General features: G+C 41.0%; 2 protein-coding genes across 4 annotated transcripts in view; one reads left to right on the top strand and one right to left on the bottom strand.

Moving 5' to 3' along the window:
- On the top strand, positions 1-2,084 carry cd8a (CD8a molecule). The gene is made up of 6 exons (XM_061070334.1): positions 1-117; positions 258-581; positions 662-745; positions 835-942; positions 1,159-1,198; positions 1,680-2,084. The coding sequence occupies exons 1-6, from the start codon at positions 69-71 to the stop codon at positions 1,729-1,731; spliced, it is 657 nt and encodes a 218-aa protein (XP_060926317.1). The 5' UTR covers positions 1-68; the 3' UTR covers positions 1,732-2,084.
- A 529-nt stretch (positions 2,085-2,613) lies between these two features.
- The window catches only part of cast (calpastatin), a 28,602-nt gene continuing 13,882 nt past the window's right edge, over positions 2,614-17,333 (bottom strand). Inside the window, exons 3-34 of one of the 3 annotated variants that reach the window (XM_061069317.1) lie at positions 16,987-17,097; positions 16,052-16,177; positions 15,477-15,572; positions 15,083-15,124; positions 14,903-15,004; positions 14,718-14,798; positions 14,196-14,234; positions 13,284-13,370; positions 12,981-13,052; positions 12,792-12,887; positions 11,928-12,023; positions 11,686-11,790; positions 11,415-11,531; positions 11,203-11,316; positions 10,568-10,636; positions 10,305-10,409; positions 10,088-10,204; positions 9,879-9,989; positions 9,665-9,778; positions 8,785-8,826; positions 8,478-8,582; positions 8,203-8,319; positions 7,951-8,064; positions 7,399-7,503; positions 7,207-7,310; positions 7,023-7,125; positions 6,160-6,204; positions 5,932-6,069; positions 5,576-5,668; positions 5,015-5,044; positions 4,320-4,431; positions 2,614-4,210 (exon numbers count right to left, since the gene is read on the bottom strand). In XM_061069317.1, the coding sequence (XP_060925300.1) occupies positions 4,333-4,431; positions 5,015-5,044; positions 5,576-5,668; positions 5,932-6,069; positions 6,160-6,204; positions 7,023-7,125; positions 7,207-7,310; positions 7,399-7,503; positions 7,951-8,064; positions 8,203-8,319; positions 8,478-8,582; positions 8,785-8,826; positions 9,665-9,778; positions 9,879-9,989; positions 10,088-10,204; positions 10,305-10,409; positions 10,568-10,636; positions 11,203-11,316; positions 11,415-11,531; positions 11,686-11,790; positions 11,928-12,023; positions 12,792-12,887; positions 12,981-13,052; positions 13,284-13,370; positions 14,196-14,234; positions 14,718-14,798; positions 14,903-15,004; positions 15,083-15,124; positions 15,477-15,572; positions 16,052-16,177; positions 16,987-17,097 (2,895 nt within the window). In that variant the 3' untranslated portion in view covers positions 2,614-4,210; positions 4,320-4,332. Of the gene's footprint in view, positions 4,211-4,319; positions 4,432-5,014; positions 5,045-5,575; positions 5,669-5,931; positions 6,070-6,159; positions 6,205-7,022; positions 7,126-7,205; positions 7,311-7,398; positions 7,504-7,950; positions 8,065-8,202; positions 8,320-8,477; positions 8,583-8,784; positions 8,827-9,664; positions 9,779-9,878; positions 9,990-10,087; positions 10,205-10,304; positions 10,410-10,567; positions 10,637-11,202; positions 11,317-11,414; positions 11,532-11,685; positions 11,791-11,927; positions 12,024-12,791; positions 12,888-12,980; positions 13,053-13,283; positions 13,371-14,195; positions 14,235-14,717; positions 14,799-14,902; positions 15,005-15,082; positions 15,125-15,476; positions 15,573-16,051; positions 16,178-16,986; positions 17,098-17,333 lie in introns of all 3 variants that reach the window. The other 2 variants (XM_061069316.1, XM_061069315.1) reach the window with 2 other exon arrangements.

Here is a 17,333-nt window from a genome sequence, read left to right as displayed (position 1 = left end):
TCTCTAGGCAGGCGCCAGCAAGCACCACAAAGCCTGGTTCTCAACCTATTGTCGTCTGCGAGATCAAAATGGACCAAAAGTGGATTCAGATGCTGGTGATTCTGGTGTTTTATCAAAGTAAGTTTGATATAAAGTTTATTCATACAAAGCTTTGAAGGGCCCTATGATCTTTTTCTCGTCTTTGAATCGAGGGCCCCTGAAACCTAGAGGTGATATATATTTTTGAATGCTTCCATTTTATTATGTTGTTTTTTTAGCGAGTGTCTCAGGAGCTGGTGACATAGTCGTAAAAGAGAGGGCGACGATTGAAATCAAGTGCGAGCCTCCTGTGGCTTACTCCATGGTCATCTGGTTCCGAGTTCTGGACGAATCAGGGATGGAATTCATCGCTTCTTTTGACATGAATGGCAAGAAAAAGTCAACCGCGACTCCTCTCTCCTCAAACGTTGATGACTCGAAGATGGACAAACGAATCCTGTCGCTGAAGTCCTTCAGCAAAGCTCGGGACAGCGGCGCCTACGGCTGTGCCTGCATTAAAAACAACGAGCTGATATTTGGCAAAGTAACTCGACTGATCGGAGGTGAGATTAGTTTCCTGTACGTCTGGTCTGATCAACACATGGTGGATTTATCTTCACCTCGCATTCTTCCTGTGTCTTAGAGAAAAAAGCTGAGGTCACGACCAGAGCACCACTCGTCACCACTGGGACTCCAAACCCCCCCGCGACCACCAAGCCCTGTGTTTGTAAGAGCGGCACTTAAACAAGTAATGTGCAATTCTGTTTAACAATCCTCTGTAGAAAGACTGGGTTTGACAGAGGACATGTTTCGTAGGTGAAACCAGTCCTTCCATCTATTGCTCAACCATCATTCTGGGACCACTGGCCGGCGGCTGTGGCCTTCTTCTCCTCCTCCTCATCATCACCAGCCTGTACTGTAACCGTAAGTGTGTGTGGTATCTCAGACCTGGCAGCCCTCCAGGCTTCATGGGCCTGCCTGCCTCTTACCAAGCTGAATAGTGTTTAACACAAGCTGATTTAACCGGAAGCTTGTTATTTTCACCTGAACATTTTCAGTATTCATTTCTGCTTTTGATTTAAACGTTGGTGAGTTTGCTGTAATCGGTGTGTAATGATTAACACTCTTGATTTGCTGTAGAAATAAGGACGCGGAGATGCCCGCACCACCACAGAAGAAAGTAAGTTGTTCTTTTATCACTCCGAATCTTCGCTAGGATTTTAAAGTAATTAGTCCCGAACCCACCCCAGATATTTTTCTTAAATAATTATTTTCATATCTTCTTGAAGAATATTGTAAATATTTAATTCATCCTCATAAAATAAACAATAAGCTTTGTCTCTATTTACCCTATAATCAGTGTAATTTATGATATTGCTATTTGTGCAAATCTTCAAAGAAATTTTTATGAAATTTGAATAGCCCGTAGTTTTATATCCACAAAGGCCTCAATGCTGTTCAAAGCCTCTTCAATAGAGGGATTTAGTGTCGCTGAAAGTGAATTCTTTGTGTGTTTCATGTTTCGTAAAAGTTTTGACTTAAACCAGACCTCAGTGAATTCACAGACCTGTTTCCTATTTAATTCCATTGTGGTGACACAAGTCACTGAAATAACTTTTCATTTTATTATTATTCCTAAATACTTTGTTTATCTTGAATAGGCAGCGTATGATGGCTCCTGGAAAACAGATGAAGAACAACACACATGTTTAATCTCAATGCGGCTGTTTTATTTCTTTAACTGTAATTATTAGTTATGTTCCTAAAATAATCTTATTTACAGTTTAATTACACTGTGAATAATTTACTGGCAAGTTAAAAACTTTTCACTGTGTGTGACAGAAAATACAAAACAAGAATCGTTCAAGTCAAATACTCATCCGACTTTGGAAGCTTTTCTTTGTCAACATTATCTGCGTGGGTTTTACAGTCGATCGAGCCGCTCTGTCACTATCACTGTGATCTCTATTACTCAAATAAAATCTTTTGAAGTGTTTATTTATCCGAACACTATCAATCCAGATAATAATAAAAAAAAACAAGATTAGAATTTGAATCAACATTTATTGTGGAAAAAAAGTATGTATTTAATTTCACTTTTGTATAGATCTCATTTATAAGTTCTTGTTTTGTAAGCCACATTTTCACTGTTGTTTTTTTTAGCCTTTCTCTGTTTCCCTGCATTGATTTTTTATTTCAATTACAGCCTTTTTGTTGTTTAGTGATGTCTGTTACTTTTGCGATTTAACTTCTCTTCAGCCTGAAAAAAAAAAAAATAGACTATAGTGACTATAATAACGAAAATAATCTTCTCTGCTGAAATTATTTCTGGCAGGATGCTAACTTGAAATGTGAAAAACTTTAGATAGTATTTTTTAAAGTTTTATATGTTTAAGCTTTTTTTCCCGTGTGAATATCATCTCACTGGTTTCAAAGTAATGAGGAGCAAGTATTGAATTGTTGTCTTCTTGGAAATGGATGTACAGTGTTTTTTATAATTGGTCAATTTGTATTTTAAATATTGTAAAAATAAAAATAAAGACATAAAATAAAATGAATCTTAATACCACTCAAAACAATCTTCCACGACTACAATGAATTGCATTTGTCTTTATTTAAGTTTCGTATTTTTCTTTATTTTACACAACAAACCCACTCATTTGCATCCACCATCAGTCATTCAGGTTCTTGGCACACAAATATAAAGTTTGAGCAAAAGACATGTCTTTTAGTCGTTGAGCCCCCTGAGTGAGAAGGAAGTGGGCTACAACTGCGCAGAGTGAAACCAAAAAAAAACTAATTCGAGAGGAGAGAATAAAAATATTTTTTTTTAGAAGAGATTCTGTTCCCATTCGGTTGAATACATACACACACTTCCCTTGCACCTGTAAGAAAATATAATTGTTTACTGATTTGATAGGATATATTTGTCCTGCTATATTTAGCTTTTTAAGGCACTTCATAATTGCTTTTGTGCAAATTGTAAAAACCAAACTCTCATATAACAACTACACATTCGAAATCTAAAACTTTACATTCATTTTATTTAATTAGTATTCCCACATCTAAAACACCTTTTATATCTTTTGACACATACCCACACAACAAAACCTGTGTCAGGAAGAAACAAATTACCTTGGGGAAATTATAGTGATTAGACTTTGCAGCTGAAAGCCTTTTGTAAATTATACAGTGTTGTCTTATACAGAACAAAAATCTTTTTTTACAGTATACAGAATGGCAGTTCACACTTGTAACCACCTCGGTTCACTAAGTGCTCTTTTGTACACCAGTAATGTTTTTTTAATGCAAGGCCAAACACACACAAAAAAAGACCCTTCTTCTCTTGACAGATATTTCTCTACAGAAAGTAAAAGGCATTTGCAAAGAAGCTCTGAGATACAGAATTAAGCAGAACACCTCCTGTGAATCCTCCACACATTTAATCATGTAAACTACGTGCTGTCCAAAATATACGCAGACAAAGCTGTACACTAGTGTCTTATTGGCATCTGACCACTTGGTGATAGAAAACTTGACTTTTCTGTGTACAAGATTGCACAAACATCCCGATACTATTAACCCCCCTACATACTTCTCCCACTCGAGCCCACAGTCGCCACCACTCCAACCAGCGTCACAATACACCACCAGGTTTAGATTACAGGTGTGTTTTGATGTCTCTGTGCATCTTTGGGAAAATGGAAACTGTCAGCTGAGATGCAAACGCAAAACTTTCCTTCCATCAGCACATTCAGCACAGCAACCAGCAAAACAAACTTTTTTTTTAACGTGCCTTAACCTCCTCTCTTTCCCCAGTTTCCCCTCTTTCTGTTTCTTTTCTTCACTCGTTCTTTACATCCATCCATGTTTCAAAAAAGTCACTTTCTGCAGAGACAGACACCAAGAGCTCCTCATCCAACAACACACGTGACACCGAACAAGAAAGGCACTACACGCAGAGGTGTGTGTGTGCGTGTGTGTGTGTGTGTGTGTGTGTGTGTGTGTGTGTGTGTGTGTGTGTGTGTGTATGTGTGTATGTGTGTGCATGTGTGTGCATTTGTGTGTGTGTGGGTTTGTCTTTCATCCAATGTACATTCTTGATGATTTAGAAAAATAGAACAATTATCCACAGAGCAGATCCCACACTGATGCGCCCCTGCGTCCCTCGAGGACAAAAGGCACCGACCACCTGTAACAAACATGTGACACATTCAGCAGTCAGTGGAGCGCTGTGGAGACATTAATCCTCACATCTCATCTTTTATAAGGTACAATTGTGAAAAAAGATGAGAACTGACCTCACAAGGTGGTCTAGCTCTTGCCTCCCTTCTTTGTAGTTGTTGACACAACGTCTGAACTTAGCTGAGCTGATAACAGGTCAGTGGCAGATGGCTCCTCTGCGTGATGTTTCTGCAACGCAAGGTTAAAGTTGTTTTTAATATCTATAAAAAGGAATAGAGGGAGCAGCACCGTTGCATGCAATCATTATAGAGATAGTTTGATCGGTAGGCAGGCAGGCGGGCGGGCATTAACGTGGATGGATAAGTAGGTAGGTCTGTAGGTTTGTAGGTAGATAGTCTGGTTTGTAAGTAGGTCGTTTGGTTTGTAGGTAGGTAGGTTTGTAGGTCGGTAGTTTGCAGGGTAGGTGGGTCGGTTTATTGATGTTGCACAGATTAACAGGAAATTAGTGACAATCCACACGTGCAATCACGCAACAGACGATAATTAGGTGCAAGTACACAAATATGACATAAAAGACAGAGACGATACACATAAACAGATTGGATGCAATTATTAAAGAAATTATGATCACGTAAAGCAGTAGCGCAGAGTGCATCACATGCAGCTGTGTGCAGGGAGCACAGGCTCCAACATTCGAGTTTGAACTTCAGCTTGATTAAAAGCGATCACAGATTAATTTTGTCCATAATGATGCATCAGATCAAATGATCCAGTTTATTTCCGGTCTCCATGCAGCAGGCACTTTGCTTACTTTGGACTTTGACTTTGACTTGCTCTTGCCCTGTAACAAAGTCAACACCTTGGTTAGGCTCAACAGCCCCATGGGAGGCGGTGACCCCTGACTCAGTAAATGCTAGTAAACAACCTGTAGAGGGCGCCATGTAACTGATAAAGTGTCTTCACATCAGTAACATGTTTGTACTTACAAGCAGTAGTGAGTAATGTGTTTAGGTGGAAGTGAACATGAAAGTTCACTCTTGCTCCAACTTGCAAAAACAAGATAGCTACTTAAAGGTTTTTCAACAACTTGAAAATGCTTTAAAATGTAACACAGTAGAGATACAGAGATATATGTATTTTCCTAGAAGACTGCAGTACAGAAATAACGGTGACTGGAAAACTTCTGAGCCATTTTTGGATGTGACTGCAGAAAAAATGTCCTTGATTGTGGTTACTACTTGAGCTGAATTAAAATTTAATGCATGAAGTCACAAGATATATGTTATTATTAGAGGTTTCTTCAGTGTGACAGATTAACAAGTAAAAGGTGAACAAAAAGAGCTGATGTCACATCCTGATCTGTTCTCTGTACCTTTGGTTTTCCTTGGTCTGCTTTGGATTTGAACTCTTTGGCGTCTGGGAGCAAGGTGTCCGCCAGGGAGTCCAGAACAGGGCCGGCCATTGGCTGAGAAAGAAAAAAAAGGGAATAAACAAACATATTAAATCACAGTAGTTTAAGTTACAATTTAAAGCAGTTGTCCAACTTATATGTACATGGCAGAACAATCACATTTTGCACGGCGATGAAATACTAATATGCACAATACGAGGACCCTGGAACTGCCTTGTTTGAATGAAATGCGGGCACGTCAGCATATTCAGGGGTATTTGTCATATAAAGCCAAACCACCCTCACTAAACTGGAGGTGGTTTTGCAGTCTGTGCTACCTTCAGGGGCTCTGAGGCCTGCGCAGGAGCTTCCAGCTTTGTCGTGGCTGCAGATGATTTGACCGGAGCAGCTGGTTTAGGAGCAGCAGAGAAATCAAGGGACAGCAGGTCCATGGCTGAAGCATCATCCAGACCCTTCTACAGGGCAGAGAAGGGCAGGAAGTTACACACTATCTGCACATACTATATATATCTTATTATCATTCATCTACTCTGTGACACACTTACCTCCTTGGGTGCTGCAGCTGCTTTTGCCTTTGCCTCTGCCATATTCTTTAGAATGAAAGACATGTAAATTAGAAACATACTAAAGCAACAATTATAAATTAAATTTTTCGGTAATAAAAAGAAGATGGCAAAAAATAAAATACTTTTTTGTTAAAAGACCAGATAGACCACAACAGGAACATAAGTAGCATAACAAGTAAAGCTTAAGTAGCCTTTTTTGTTTGTGGCCCACTTTCTGAGTTTGATATGACAGAGGAATCGCTGTCTTTACAAGTCGTGCGTGACACACAAAAAAAGTGGGTGAGGATTTGTTTGAGCAAGTTGTTTAGGTCTAAACTGGCTGTGAGTAGCATCATTACCATCACTACCATATGGCATCAGACGCCTTGCCTCAGAGAAGCAGTTCCAGCCAGCCCACATGAGAAGTTATTGTGATAAATGTGATCAATAACTCAATATGGCCTGTGAAGGATGTTATGAAAATGGAAATGACCCTTGATGGGACATATGTTCTCCATCCCTGATGTAAATGTCCCATTAAACATTCAGGTAGATATTCTGAGGCATTCATTTTTGTGTTACTGTTGTTGCAGAACAAATAAATAAACACTGGCCATCACAGTATTCATAGCAACCCGCTGTTTATTAGGGCCCGAGCACCGAATGGTGAGAGGCCCTATTGAATCTGTAAGGATTATTATATTTATTTTTCATTAGAATGTTATTTGACAAGAAACTAATGGATGTAGTTAGTCTACTGTTCAGAATAAAATAACCATAGAAGTCGTATAGGGTCAGTTCACACCTTTAACACTCAATATCACATAATGTATCCTAGCGTATAAATGTAGACGTCAGTTCACCTTAAGATCTTCCTCAGTGAGTCGATATTCTGGTGGCAGAGAGTCATCTCGCTCTCCCATCATTATCAACCTCTCCTCCACAACCTTTTTCTCCTGCAACAACCAAACAGATGAGTTGAAGTGACAGTTTTTTTGAAAATATTCTCTCTCCCTCCAACTATGCACTTGAAGCATCGTAGCTACCTTCACAATGTCTTTGGTAGGAACCGGGGCGGGCTGAGGGATGGGTTTGATATCCTCCAAGGTGTTGGACAGAGCATCCAGGGCACTGTCTGCTCCTGCTGCCAGCTGAGTGCAGACAGAAAAAAAAGATTGTTGTGTGACTTCAGGTTTTTGGAATGTTTAAATAGTTAATAGTGTGTATTCGTATATTTACCTGCGGATCAGCCTCCGTGGGAGCACAAGCAGACTTGGCTACCGGAGCAGCAGAGGCGCAAACAAAGTCTGCTGCCAAGGCATTAAGAGCAAAGTCTGCAGAGGGCTGAAGGAGGGAAAGAACGGCAAGGATGAATCGTCTATTTACGTAGTGTTGGAATATAGCGTTCATTCATTTATTACTGTATCCACTGATGAGGAAAAAATATCACTGCTGAATGAGAACTTAAAAAACTGACCTGAAGCTTGAGCACTACCGTCACCAAGCTCCAATATTATAAAGTTAAAATTGTCTTGTCTTATTTGCCATTGCTGGTAATAAATATATAAATATATAGCCTAGCACAAAGAGAAGGAAACAGCCTCGTTCTCTCCAGTGTCACAAAACACTCTATACAAGCAGAGCCTGTTGTTGTAATACTTAAAATAAAAAAAGTTTAGTAAAATAAATTTGTCATTCCACCATCACTACTGTTTCTGGACAAACAAAATGATTTTACTCTACATCACCCTGCTTTTGGCTGCAGGTGCTAACAACAGATCCACAGTGTACCTTTGCAGGAGGAGCTGAGCGGGAGGGAACAGGAGCCTGGACTGAGGGAGCTGCTGAGGACGTCATGAAGTCTCCAGACAAAATGTCCAGAGCGTCCCCTGTGCCCATGGTGGGCTGCAGGAGGAGACACAGCGAAGGATCCATCAGTGATAAACTTATTGATGCAAATTAATCTGACATTGATTCATCATGTCTCAGAGCTTCATTGCCTAAAGTATGATTTAAAGATCTAAGAACTTGTCCAGGTCTCACCTCAGGTTTAGGAGCAGGCAGTTTTTCCAACTCCGCCTTATTAAACCTGTACTCTGGAGGAATGGATTCCTCCGTATCTCCTACACGCATACCCTTCTCCTCCTTCAGTTTGTCCACCTATGAAAAGGAAAAGAAAAGTAAACAAAACCTGGTGAGATCAATATTTTCACATTTTCTTACACAGAAATAGAGAGAAAAGGACAATGTGTCAGCATGGCTCTGTAGATAATTTGATAGGGTGTGTGTATGTTGATGACATATTGTGTGCTTCATACAGAGACGATGTCCTCAGGTCTGAGTTCGGGGGCTTCAGGTTTTGGTGCGTCTTCTGGCAACGTGTCACAAAGAGCACTGAGAGCGTCCAGGGACATGGAGTCGCCCTGAGGAGAGAACAGGAGATTGTGATATTTGTCCTATTCTTAGGTTAATCAACAAAAGCAAGGCATGAGGGACTAAAGCAAGACATCTGAAAATATACATTTACTTTTTATTAAATATTCAGTTTGAAGTGTGATTGCAAGTGAACAAAGATCTACAGTGAAATTAAAAGCATTTCAGACAGAGATGGATTTGAATCCTCACAGTTACTGTCCTGACGGGCTGCTCCATCGGACAAACTGTAGTCTGCAGACACACAGGGAAATACAGTGTGACACATAGTCAGAAAATGACAAAGGACATTAAAAACCGCAAGGACAGACGTAAACTGTTGAGAGTAGAAATTGAATTCCTTCCATTTAATTTAAGTTAGTAAGGAAACATATACAATGGAACAGACCTGGGCATTGTATGGCCCACAGGCTGGACCGGGCCTAATACAAATGAGCACTTAACAGCGTATGGTCGATGCTGAATGTAGAGTGTTAATAAGTCATCGACTGCTTCGTATCTTTCACTGAGATTCACGGCAAAGCTGTGTTCTTCGTTTGCAACGAACGTGTGGCCTTATAGAAAGACGTAAACTTGAGCTGTCACTTTGAGGCAAAAAATGCATGGAAATACAGAAATCTGTTGTTCATAATCCACAGCGAATAATACAATAAAAAACGAATTGTTCTCAATCATTAAAAAAAGTAACCTGGACAGGACAGGAGATGTTATACTCGTTTGGATTTTTGTTCTCAGGTTAATTTGGCTGTTAAGTTCATGGAAGTTAATCCATGAAAGAGTCCCTGATATTATGCTGCTTTGGATAAACTCTACATTACGTTTAAAGACTCCTGCATATTAAATTGTTTAAATAGGATGCTTTTTCTAATCGTTTTCAATATAATAAATGCTGAGGAATAAGAGTAAGTGCACAATACTTATAATTCTGTAACAAAATTTGTTTGGCCCCTGGCAACAATCTGGGTTTCTTATGTGGCCCCAAAGGAAAAATGATAGCCCATCCCTGCTGTAGGAGGACAGTGGATCCCAGATATGGAAACTCACAAACATACATTCACTCCAACAGCTTTACCTTTAGTGGCCCCCTGTCACAAAGATAGACGTTCGCCTCAACTCCGGTAGCTTTAGCTGGAGTCACAAAGTCTCCAGCGAGCAAATCCAGAGCTGACAAATCCTCCACCTTGGTCTGAAGAAAAGAGATGAAGGTGTTTTGTTTTAACAAAGAGGGAACGAAATTAAATAAACAATTCTTAAAGTATTATCTTGACAACAGATCCACAGTGTACCTGTGCAGAAGGAGCTGAGGGGACGACAGGAGCCTTGAGAGCAGGAGCTGCTGAGGATGTCATGAAGTCTCCAGACAAAATGTCCAGAGCGTCACCTGTGGCCATGGTGGGCTGCAGGAGGAGACACAGTGAAAGATCCATCAGTGATAAATTAGAGCTCCATACCCTAAAGTATGATTTAAAGATCTAAGAACTTGTGCCGGTCTCACCTCAGGTTTAGGAGCAGGCAGTTTTTCCAGCTCCGCCCTATTAAACCTGTACTCTGGAGGAATGGATTCCTCCGTATCTCCTACACGCATACCCTTCTCCTCCTTCAGTTTGTCCACCTATGAAAAGGGACGGGAAATAATGACACTGTGAGAAAGCAGTTTGATGACACACAAATGGAACTGGTATGCAGACAACAGGAAGCTATCTGTCCCTTACCGAGACCATGTCCTCAGGTCTGAGTTCGGGGGCCTCAGGTTTTGGTGCGTCTTCTGGCAACGTGTCGCAGAGAGCACTGAGGGCGTCCAGGGACATGGAGTCGCCCTGAGGAGAGAACAGGAGATCGGATTCGTAACCATGGAAATAAAACTGTCTCTCCCGATGCGAAAGGTGACAAGACAACAAGGCGAAACAGGGCAGAGGAAAATAAAAACGTCAGGGGGAAAAAAAGAGGGAAAGAAATCTGTGGTTCTGTGTCTCACCGGATTAGCCTGGAGCTTGCCATCAGCGGTGTCCTTTTTAGCAGGGGGAAGTGCAGAGGATTCAACTTTCTACAACACAAAAAACAGATTGGATTAAAAATCTGCAATAACCTAATCAAGTTAAGAGTGAATAAAACAATATCTGATCTGAAGTAGTGTAGTAATTACTCACTTTCATTTGTGTTATATTCATAGACAGTATATACAAATTTGGATTCAAATGGATAATGCAGTGGTGGTGAAGCACAAAGCTTTTATAGTATTATTTTAGTATTAGTATTATTATAGCATTATTAATCTATTACATTTGCAGCTGTTTACAGTCTTGTAGTCAAATAAGGAAGCCTGATTTGTCTTTAACTGTCAATGGTCTCGGTGGAAATGAACAGTGGAAGTTGTGTGAGAGGTTTTAACAGTGAAACAATGATGGAAGAGGAGGGTAAGTGTCTATGATAATAGAAAAGTGAAGCAGCTTGAAAGTTAGGGGACTGATCTACTGCCCGGTTGATAAGGTGCTGTGCAGGCGTGAATACGGGATCGTGATGTAAAAATAACACCTAGCAATCATCAGCAAAGCTTTTTACGGTAAAAAACAAGAATTCTGCCAGTGTAGGAGTTGTGTGAGCGTGCTGTACCTTAGCTGTTGAAGCTGATAGTACAGGAGCAGGAGCCTGGACTGATGGAGCTGCTGAGGACGTCATGAAGTCTCCAGACAAAATGTCCAGAGCGTCACCTGTGGCCATGGTGGGCTGCAGGAGGAGACACAGTGAAGGATCCATCAGTGATAAATAAGAGCTTCACACTCAAAAGTATGATTTAAAGATCTAAGAACTTGTACCGGTCTCACCTCAGGTTTAGGAGCAGGCAGTTTTTCCAGCTCCGCCCTATTAAACCTGTACTCTGGAGGAATGGATTCCTCTGTATCTCCTACACGCATACCCTTCTCCTTCTTCAGTTTGTCCACCTATGAAAAGGAAAAGGAAAAGGAAAAGGAGGAAGAGATGAGATATTGTCTGGCAGGAAATGTAGTTGTTAGTAGGACAATGAGACATGTCTTTCACTGCTCTCAGGAGAGGCCTTGAAATGCTTTGAGGCCAAGTTATTGTTTGTGCCCCTACCGAGACGATATCCTCAGGCCTGAGTTTGGGGGATTCAGGTTTCGGTGCGGCTGCTGGCAACGAGTCGCTGAGAGCACTGAGAGCGTCCAGAGACATGGACGCACCCTGCAAAGAGGACGGGAGGGGAAATTAATGATCGACTACTCCATCATGTAGTGTTTGAATACAGAAATAAGACAGTGGAGGGCTAGAGGCGGTGGATATTAGTATATAGTATAATCTTCATATCCTGCAAATCTCACCTCATCAGCCTTGGGCTTGGTGACCACAGGTTTCTCCATCTTGGCTTTTTTATCAGCGGGGGGAGCAGTACACACAGCCACAGGAGCAGCTGCTTTCTACAACAGGCAACAGAAAAAACACTGCAAGTTTTAGTTTTAAATATGGTAGCAGTATGTACGTACTTTTTAAATTCAGACCTGGTAATAACGTCCACTCTGAGAGATGTGATCACAAGTGGACAGTGCTAAGTTTGTTTGTTCACACCTGACATTAAACTGCGTCCTGAATGTGTCTCGTGTGACCACTTGTGATCGGATCACTTGCCTGCTCGATATGAAAATACATACAAATGTCCTTTCTGTCCAAAAGACCAACTTATGTTGTTTTATTAGCCAGTCTGAGTTTAACGATGTGTTTGACGTCACTGTGTTTGTGTGTTTGTCTGTGAGAGAGACAGAGTAAGAGAAAGATACTGATGCTGATACTTTTGAAAAAAAATATCCTGTGGTGATCAATCTTGATATTGTGGCCACAAACAAATAAATTAATTGACACTGAGACACAATCTGTAGCAGGTCACAGACGACAGCTGAGTAGCTGGTCCTTCGTTTGTGGTCCAGGATTCATTTGCACTTACACAGCGAAAAGAATGTTGACACATGCATCCCCACATAATGAGCTCTGAGTGATCATATCTCAGGACCCATTGAGCATGAATTTGGGTGCGTTCAGACCCGAACTTAGCACTGACCACTTGACCACTTGAGGGGGTCTTTTCCACTGAGCGGAATTATATCATCATCTAATACTAACTCCTTCAAGCACACAATATTTCAAATTCAATTTTAAGACCGATATCTGACCAGCCAAGACACCAAACGTACCGTGGTAGGTTCAGAGGAAAGTACAGACTCCAGAGAGAAATCGTCTGAGACTTTCTCCATCTTGGCTTTCTTATCAGCAGGAGGACGTTCACCTTTCTGCAACAGGGATGACATTAGGTACTTAAAGTCTCTGCTTCTTCAATCAGATGCTACTATACTATATTAACAGCAAGTCATTTTTTACTTTACCTTTACAGGAGGCGGTGCAAAGTTTGTCGAACCAGCAGATGCTGCACAGACCGTGTCAACATGGGCTGCACTCTAAATATTTCATGTAGGAAAAGCAAACAGTGTGTTAGACAGTTGTTAGCTATGCCTTCTACATATACCTTTAAATTCATATAAGAACTTAAGGCACATTTTGTGCTCATACCAGCTACAACACACTGACAATTCTAAATATGCACAAGGAAGTACATGAGGTGTCAAGTTAGAACGTGGACAAGCAACTGGGTGCTGCATGCATGTCATATTTGTCTTTACGACTCTGACCTCTTGCTTCTTGGACGCAGGTAAAACAGGAGAAGTCATGAATCCAGTGGAGAGGAGATCCAGGGCCTCATCATTGTTCATTGGTTTCTGAGAGAAGGAAACAGGGTGTGCATCAGCAGCAGATAACAACACAAAACACATTCTTGTCCGATTTGTTTTTTCAACAAAAACCTTAATATTAAATAAAACTAAAACTGATTTTAATGCTCCACATCAGTCACATGATCCTCCACTAGAGGGCATGAACGACTAAACAAACGGGCAAAGTAATGCGAAGCAGACTGCATGTACTGATAGTGGAGGAAAAGTACAGACACACCCTTAAAATTCCATGAAGACAAAATAAACTACTAAAATAGAAACATGTACCACGTAGAATTGTGCAGATTTGGCAAAAATAGGATACACACAACTAAACTCACACTGGAGAAGATAAAATCACATCATGAGAAAAAAGTTAAGTTAGATAAGACGACAAAGTGGGAGTTGGCTCTGAGATAAATGTGGGTGTGTTGAGTAGATAATAACTGACATATGGGTGGACATCAAAGTGTTACAGAATCTGCTTATTCTTGTTGGAGTGTGTGTGTGTGTCTGTGTGTGTATTTGTGTGTGTGTGTGCACGGGCACGTATTTACACAAGTCTTGGGATATGGCAGGACATGAGCCAACAAGTTTGAATGGAGAAGGTGGTTCTTGTGTGTTTGTTTGCTCAGACAACACCCACCAATGTAATGCAACATTCCCCACTCTAGAGGAACCAGCAGATCGTGCAGTGGAAACAGAGCTTCCTGTATCTGTGTGTCTGTGATGTCAGTGTGTTCTGATTGGCTGAAACACTCTGGAAAGAGTTTCACAGTGTCTGAACTTATTGTCTCATCCTTCCATGTGAGTTGTGAAAGATTCACTTACAGGCACGTCCATGGGTTTCACGTCAGCAGGACCTGGAGCCTGGAAAATACAGATTCATTTTAGACTGAAGGACGAAAGAAAAAGCTAGTGCTGAAATATTTCAGGAAATCATCAGAAGCTGCCTTAAAGGCTCAGTTCAAAACATTCTCTCATTTCCTGTGCTGGGACCCGGCCATTAAGGTAGCTTTAGTCCAGCTTTTGAGATATTTGACTCTACAGTACACTTATAAATGATCTGTATTTTCAATATCTTATTGAGAAGTTAAACATATCGGACTTCTAAAATGTTCTAAACACAAGCAAAGGCTCAACATTTTGAATAAAGTGAATAGACCTACGTTTTAATTTGAAGATACAATGTAAAAACATTTTCATTACAATGTCTATAAATAACTAGACCTCTGTTAAATGTTTTTTATACCGAAAAAAATTAAAATTCCCTCCGCTGGCGTTGTGACAAAATGGCTATAATTGGTGAATCAGAGGAGGAGATGAAGAGAGGTACACGGGGAAAGAACTGACCATATCTTCAAATCTGTAGCCTGGAGGCAGCGTGTCGTCTCTTTCTCCCAACTTGTGACCCTTCTCCGAGGTGACGCCGTGCTGTGATACACATGCAGCACACAGTTACACACACCAGATCCATACAATCACATACCTGGTCAGTTTATTAACACATATGCATTCACACTGTGGCTCTGTTGTACCTCTTTGACCTCTGGCCCGGTGTACACCGGCTGTTGGGGCACGATAGAATCAGCGGATGGTAGTATGCTGGCCAGGGCATCGAATGGATCCACTGCAGGTGCCTGAGTATGCAATACAAGTTAGCACACTGGAAGCAAGTAACATGCATTTCAGAGCAAATCCAACCCAGAAATGTTTACCTCTTTGGCTTTAGCTGCTGTGGTAGGAACCTCCACCTGTACCTGCAAAATAGATCCAGAATCAGTTGAATTGAACATGCAACAACAAATGTGTTTGCATGGTGGAAATAGAAAGGCCATGATTAAAAAGAGACAAAAAAATTGTGAAAAACTGCTTCATAATAATGTCACCCGAGGGAAATTATAACACATGAGATTTGATCATTTCATAAGACCCAAGACATTTCCAAAAAGTGGGTGAAAGAGTGAGAAGGAAAACTCCCTTCAGGCCCCACAAAGAGAGAACAGCCAGCACCATGACAATTATACAACCATGTCCATTAATATTCTGCAGAATCACAGAGTACAAAACTATCAGACAGCCTCCACCTCGGTTGCTTTCAGGATCATCTACCTTCGGTTGTGGGGGTTTAGCTTCTTCTTTCTTCCCCTGCACAGCCGAGGCTGCTGCGGCTTTAGACACATCAGCTTTGACTGTTGTGGTGGCACTCTAAAATACAATTAATTCAAATCTATTATCAGCCAAGTGTATATCAAGTAATATAACAGGACCACTTTATGCGTAGAAAGACATAAATATATCCAAATATACGGATGAAAGACAGGACAGTGAGGAGCGGCAGAAAAGCCTCCAGCAGTTTGATGACCTATGATTCAGTTAACAAAACGTAGGCTTGTCCTCTCCATTTGTTTCCTCTGGCTGACTCAGATTTCTTATGTATGTGTGATGTTGCAAGTGGACAGACTCACCATGAGCAAACACAACAACAAGCAAAGACATGCTGAGCTAAGATCTGTCCTATCATATCGAATTGTCATCTCCAAAGAAGAAGAAAGGAAGCCATTCTCAAAGAAACTGAGAGTTCTTAGGAAACGGATTTTGACAAAGCAATGACCGAAGCAAGCCTGGAAGGTAACACCCCGAGAGAGTCATGAAGGGTCAGAGATGCCTGCAGCAGTCCAGTCTACCTTGGCTGTGACTTTGGGCGACACTTTAGGTTTGGTCACAGCAGCGGTCGCCGCCGTGCCAGCGGCTGCAGCTGTTCCAGCGGCACGAGAAGGAACTGAAGCTTTGACTTGGGAGACAGGTGCCGTCTACAAACATGTGACCAAATGATTACTCAAACACATGGATGACAGATACACTGCTGTACTGAAACTGTAAACATACTGACAAAGACGTGCGAAGCATTTTAACTGTGTTGGTGAACAGAGAACAGAGAACGTGCCCTGATAACTGGTCAGATCTGTCACTGTGGCCTGAAAAATATAAACATAATTTCAGATATGCTGAGTTTATTTAAGTCAGATCTAATGGCATTCAGGACTGAGACTGATCTGACCACTGATCAGTTTATGTTTGAAGATTTCTTTCTGTGTTAGCCCACTTAGAACAAACTTTACACTTTACACTACTGCTGAACTTGTTCTAAAATTTCTATTTTATTTTTATCTGCATTTATTAGAATGATTTTCATCCATTGAATATTTAAAAGGAAGCCCTGGAGTGAATTTGGGATGTCTATTCACAAATAACAGTATGCTACAAAGAATTTAGCCCACAATACAATAAGCAATACAATAACCAAACTTTGGTTCGGTGAAAATCATGTGGGTCATGTCAGTTTAGTTGTCGGGTTTAAAAGGTTACTGTTGAGCTGCTGACACTCATGTATGTTGTGGTTTCCCACAATCACATGGGAAGCATTTAAACTGCAGTTTCTGTTCAAACCCCAACAGAAAATAAAACTGATATTACATCCAGTGTGAGGAAATGCCTATCAACAGAAAGTACCAGCGAATCAGCAGTAATGTAAAAACCACAGTTTAATAGTTAAAATGATAATCAGGGTAAAACCATGGAAAAGCACAGACAGGCGCTTTGGACATTATGACATCATTACCTTTGGCATCGCTTGAGGACCGCCCCTCGCCCCTACTGACGTCATGTCAACAACAGCAGCCCCAGCTGACGACATGTCAATAACAGTAGCAGCCCTCGGCGTAGTGTTAGTCTACAAACCAAGGAGCATGTGTTTAAAGAGAAGCCATGATAAGGTTATTGATGAAGTCATCGCCACAGTCTGTGAAGCACAAACGTCCCAAGCGTGACAATATGAGAACTCAGCGAGTGTTCGGAATCAGATGTGTGGACGGCTCGACGCATACAGAGGTAAAAATGGAGGTAGAGATATATTTTGCAAGATGTAAAGAAAGATGAAGCCAGTGGAGAAGAAATGTGAGCCGCCTC

This window comes from Limanda limanda, chromosome 4 (genome assembly GCF_963576545.1).
Source record: "Limanda limanda chromosome 4, fLimLim1.1, whole genome shotgun sequence".
NCBI lineage: Eukaryota > Metazoa > Chordata > Actinopteri > Pleuronectiformes > Pleuronectidae > Limanda > Limanda limanda.
This window is presented reverse-complemented; position numbering and strand designations above follow the sequence as displayed.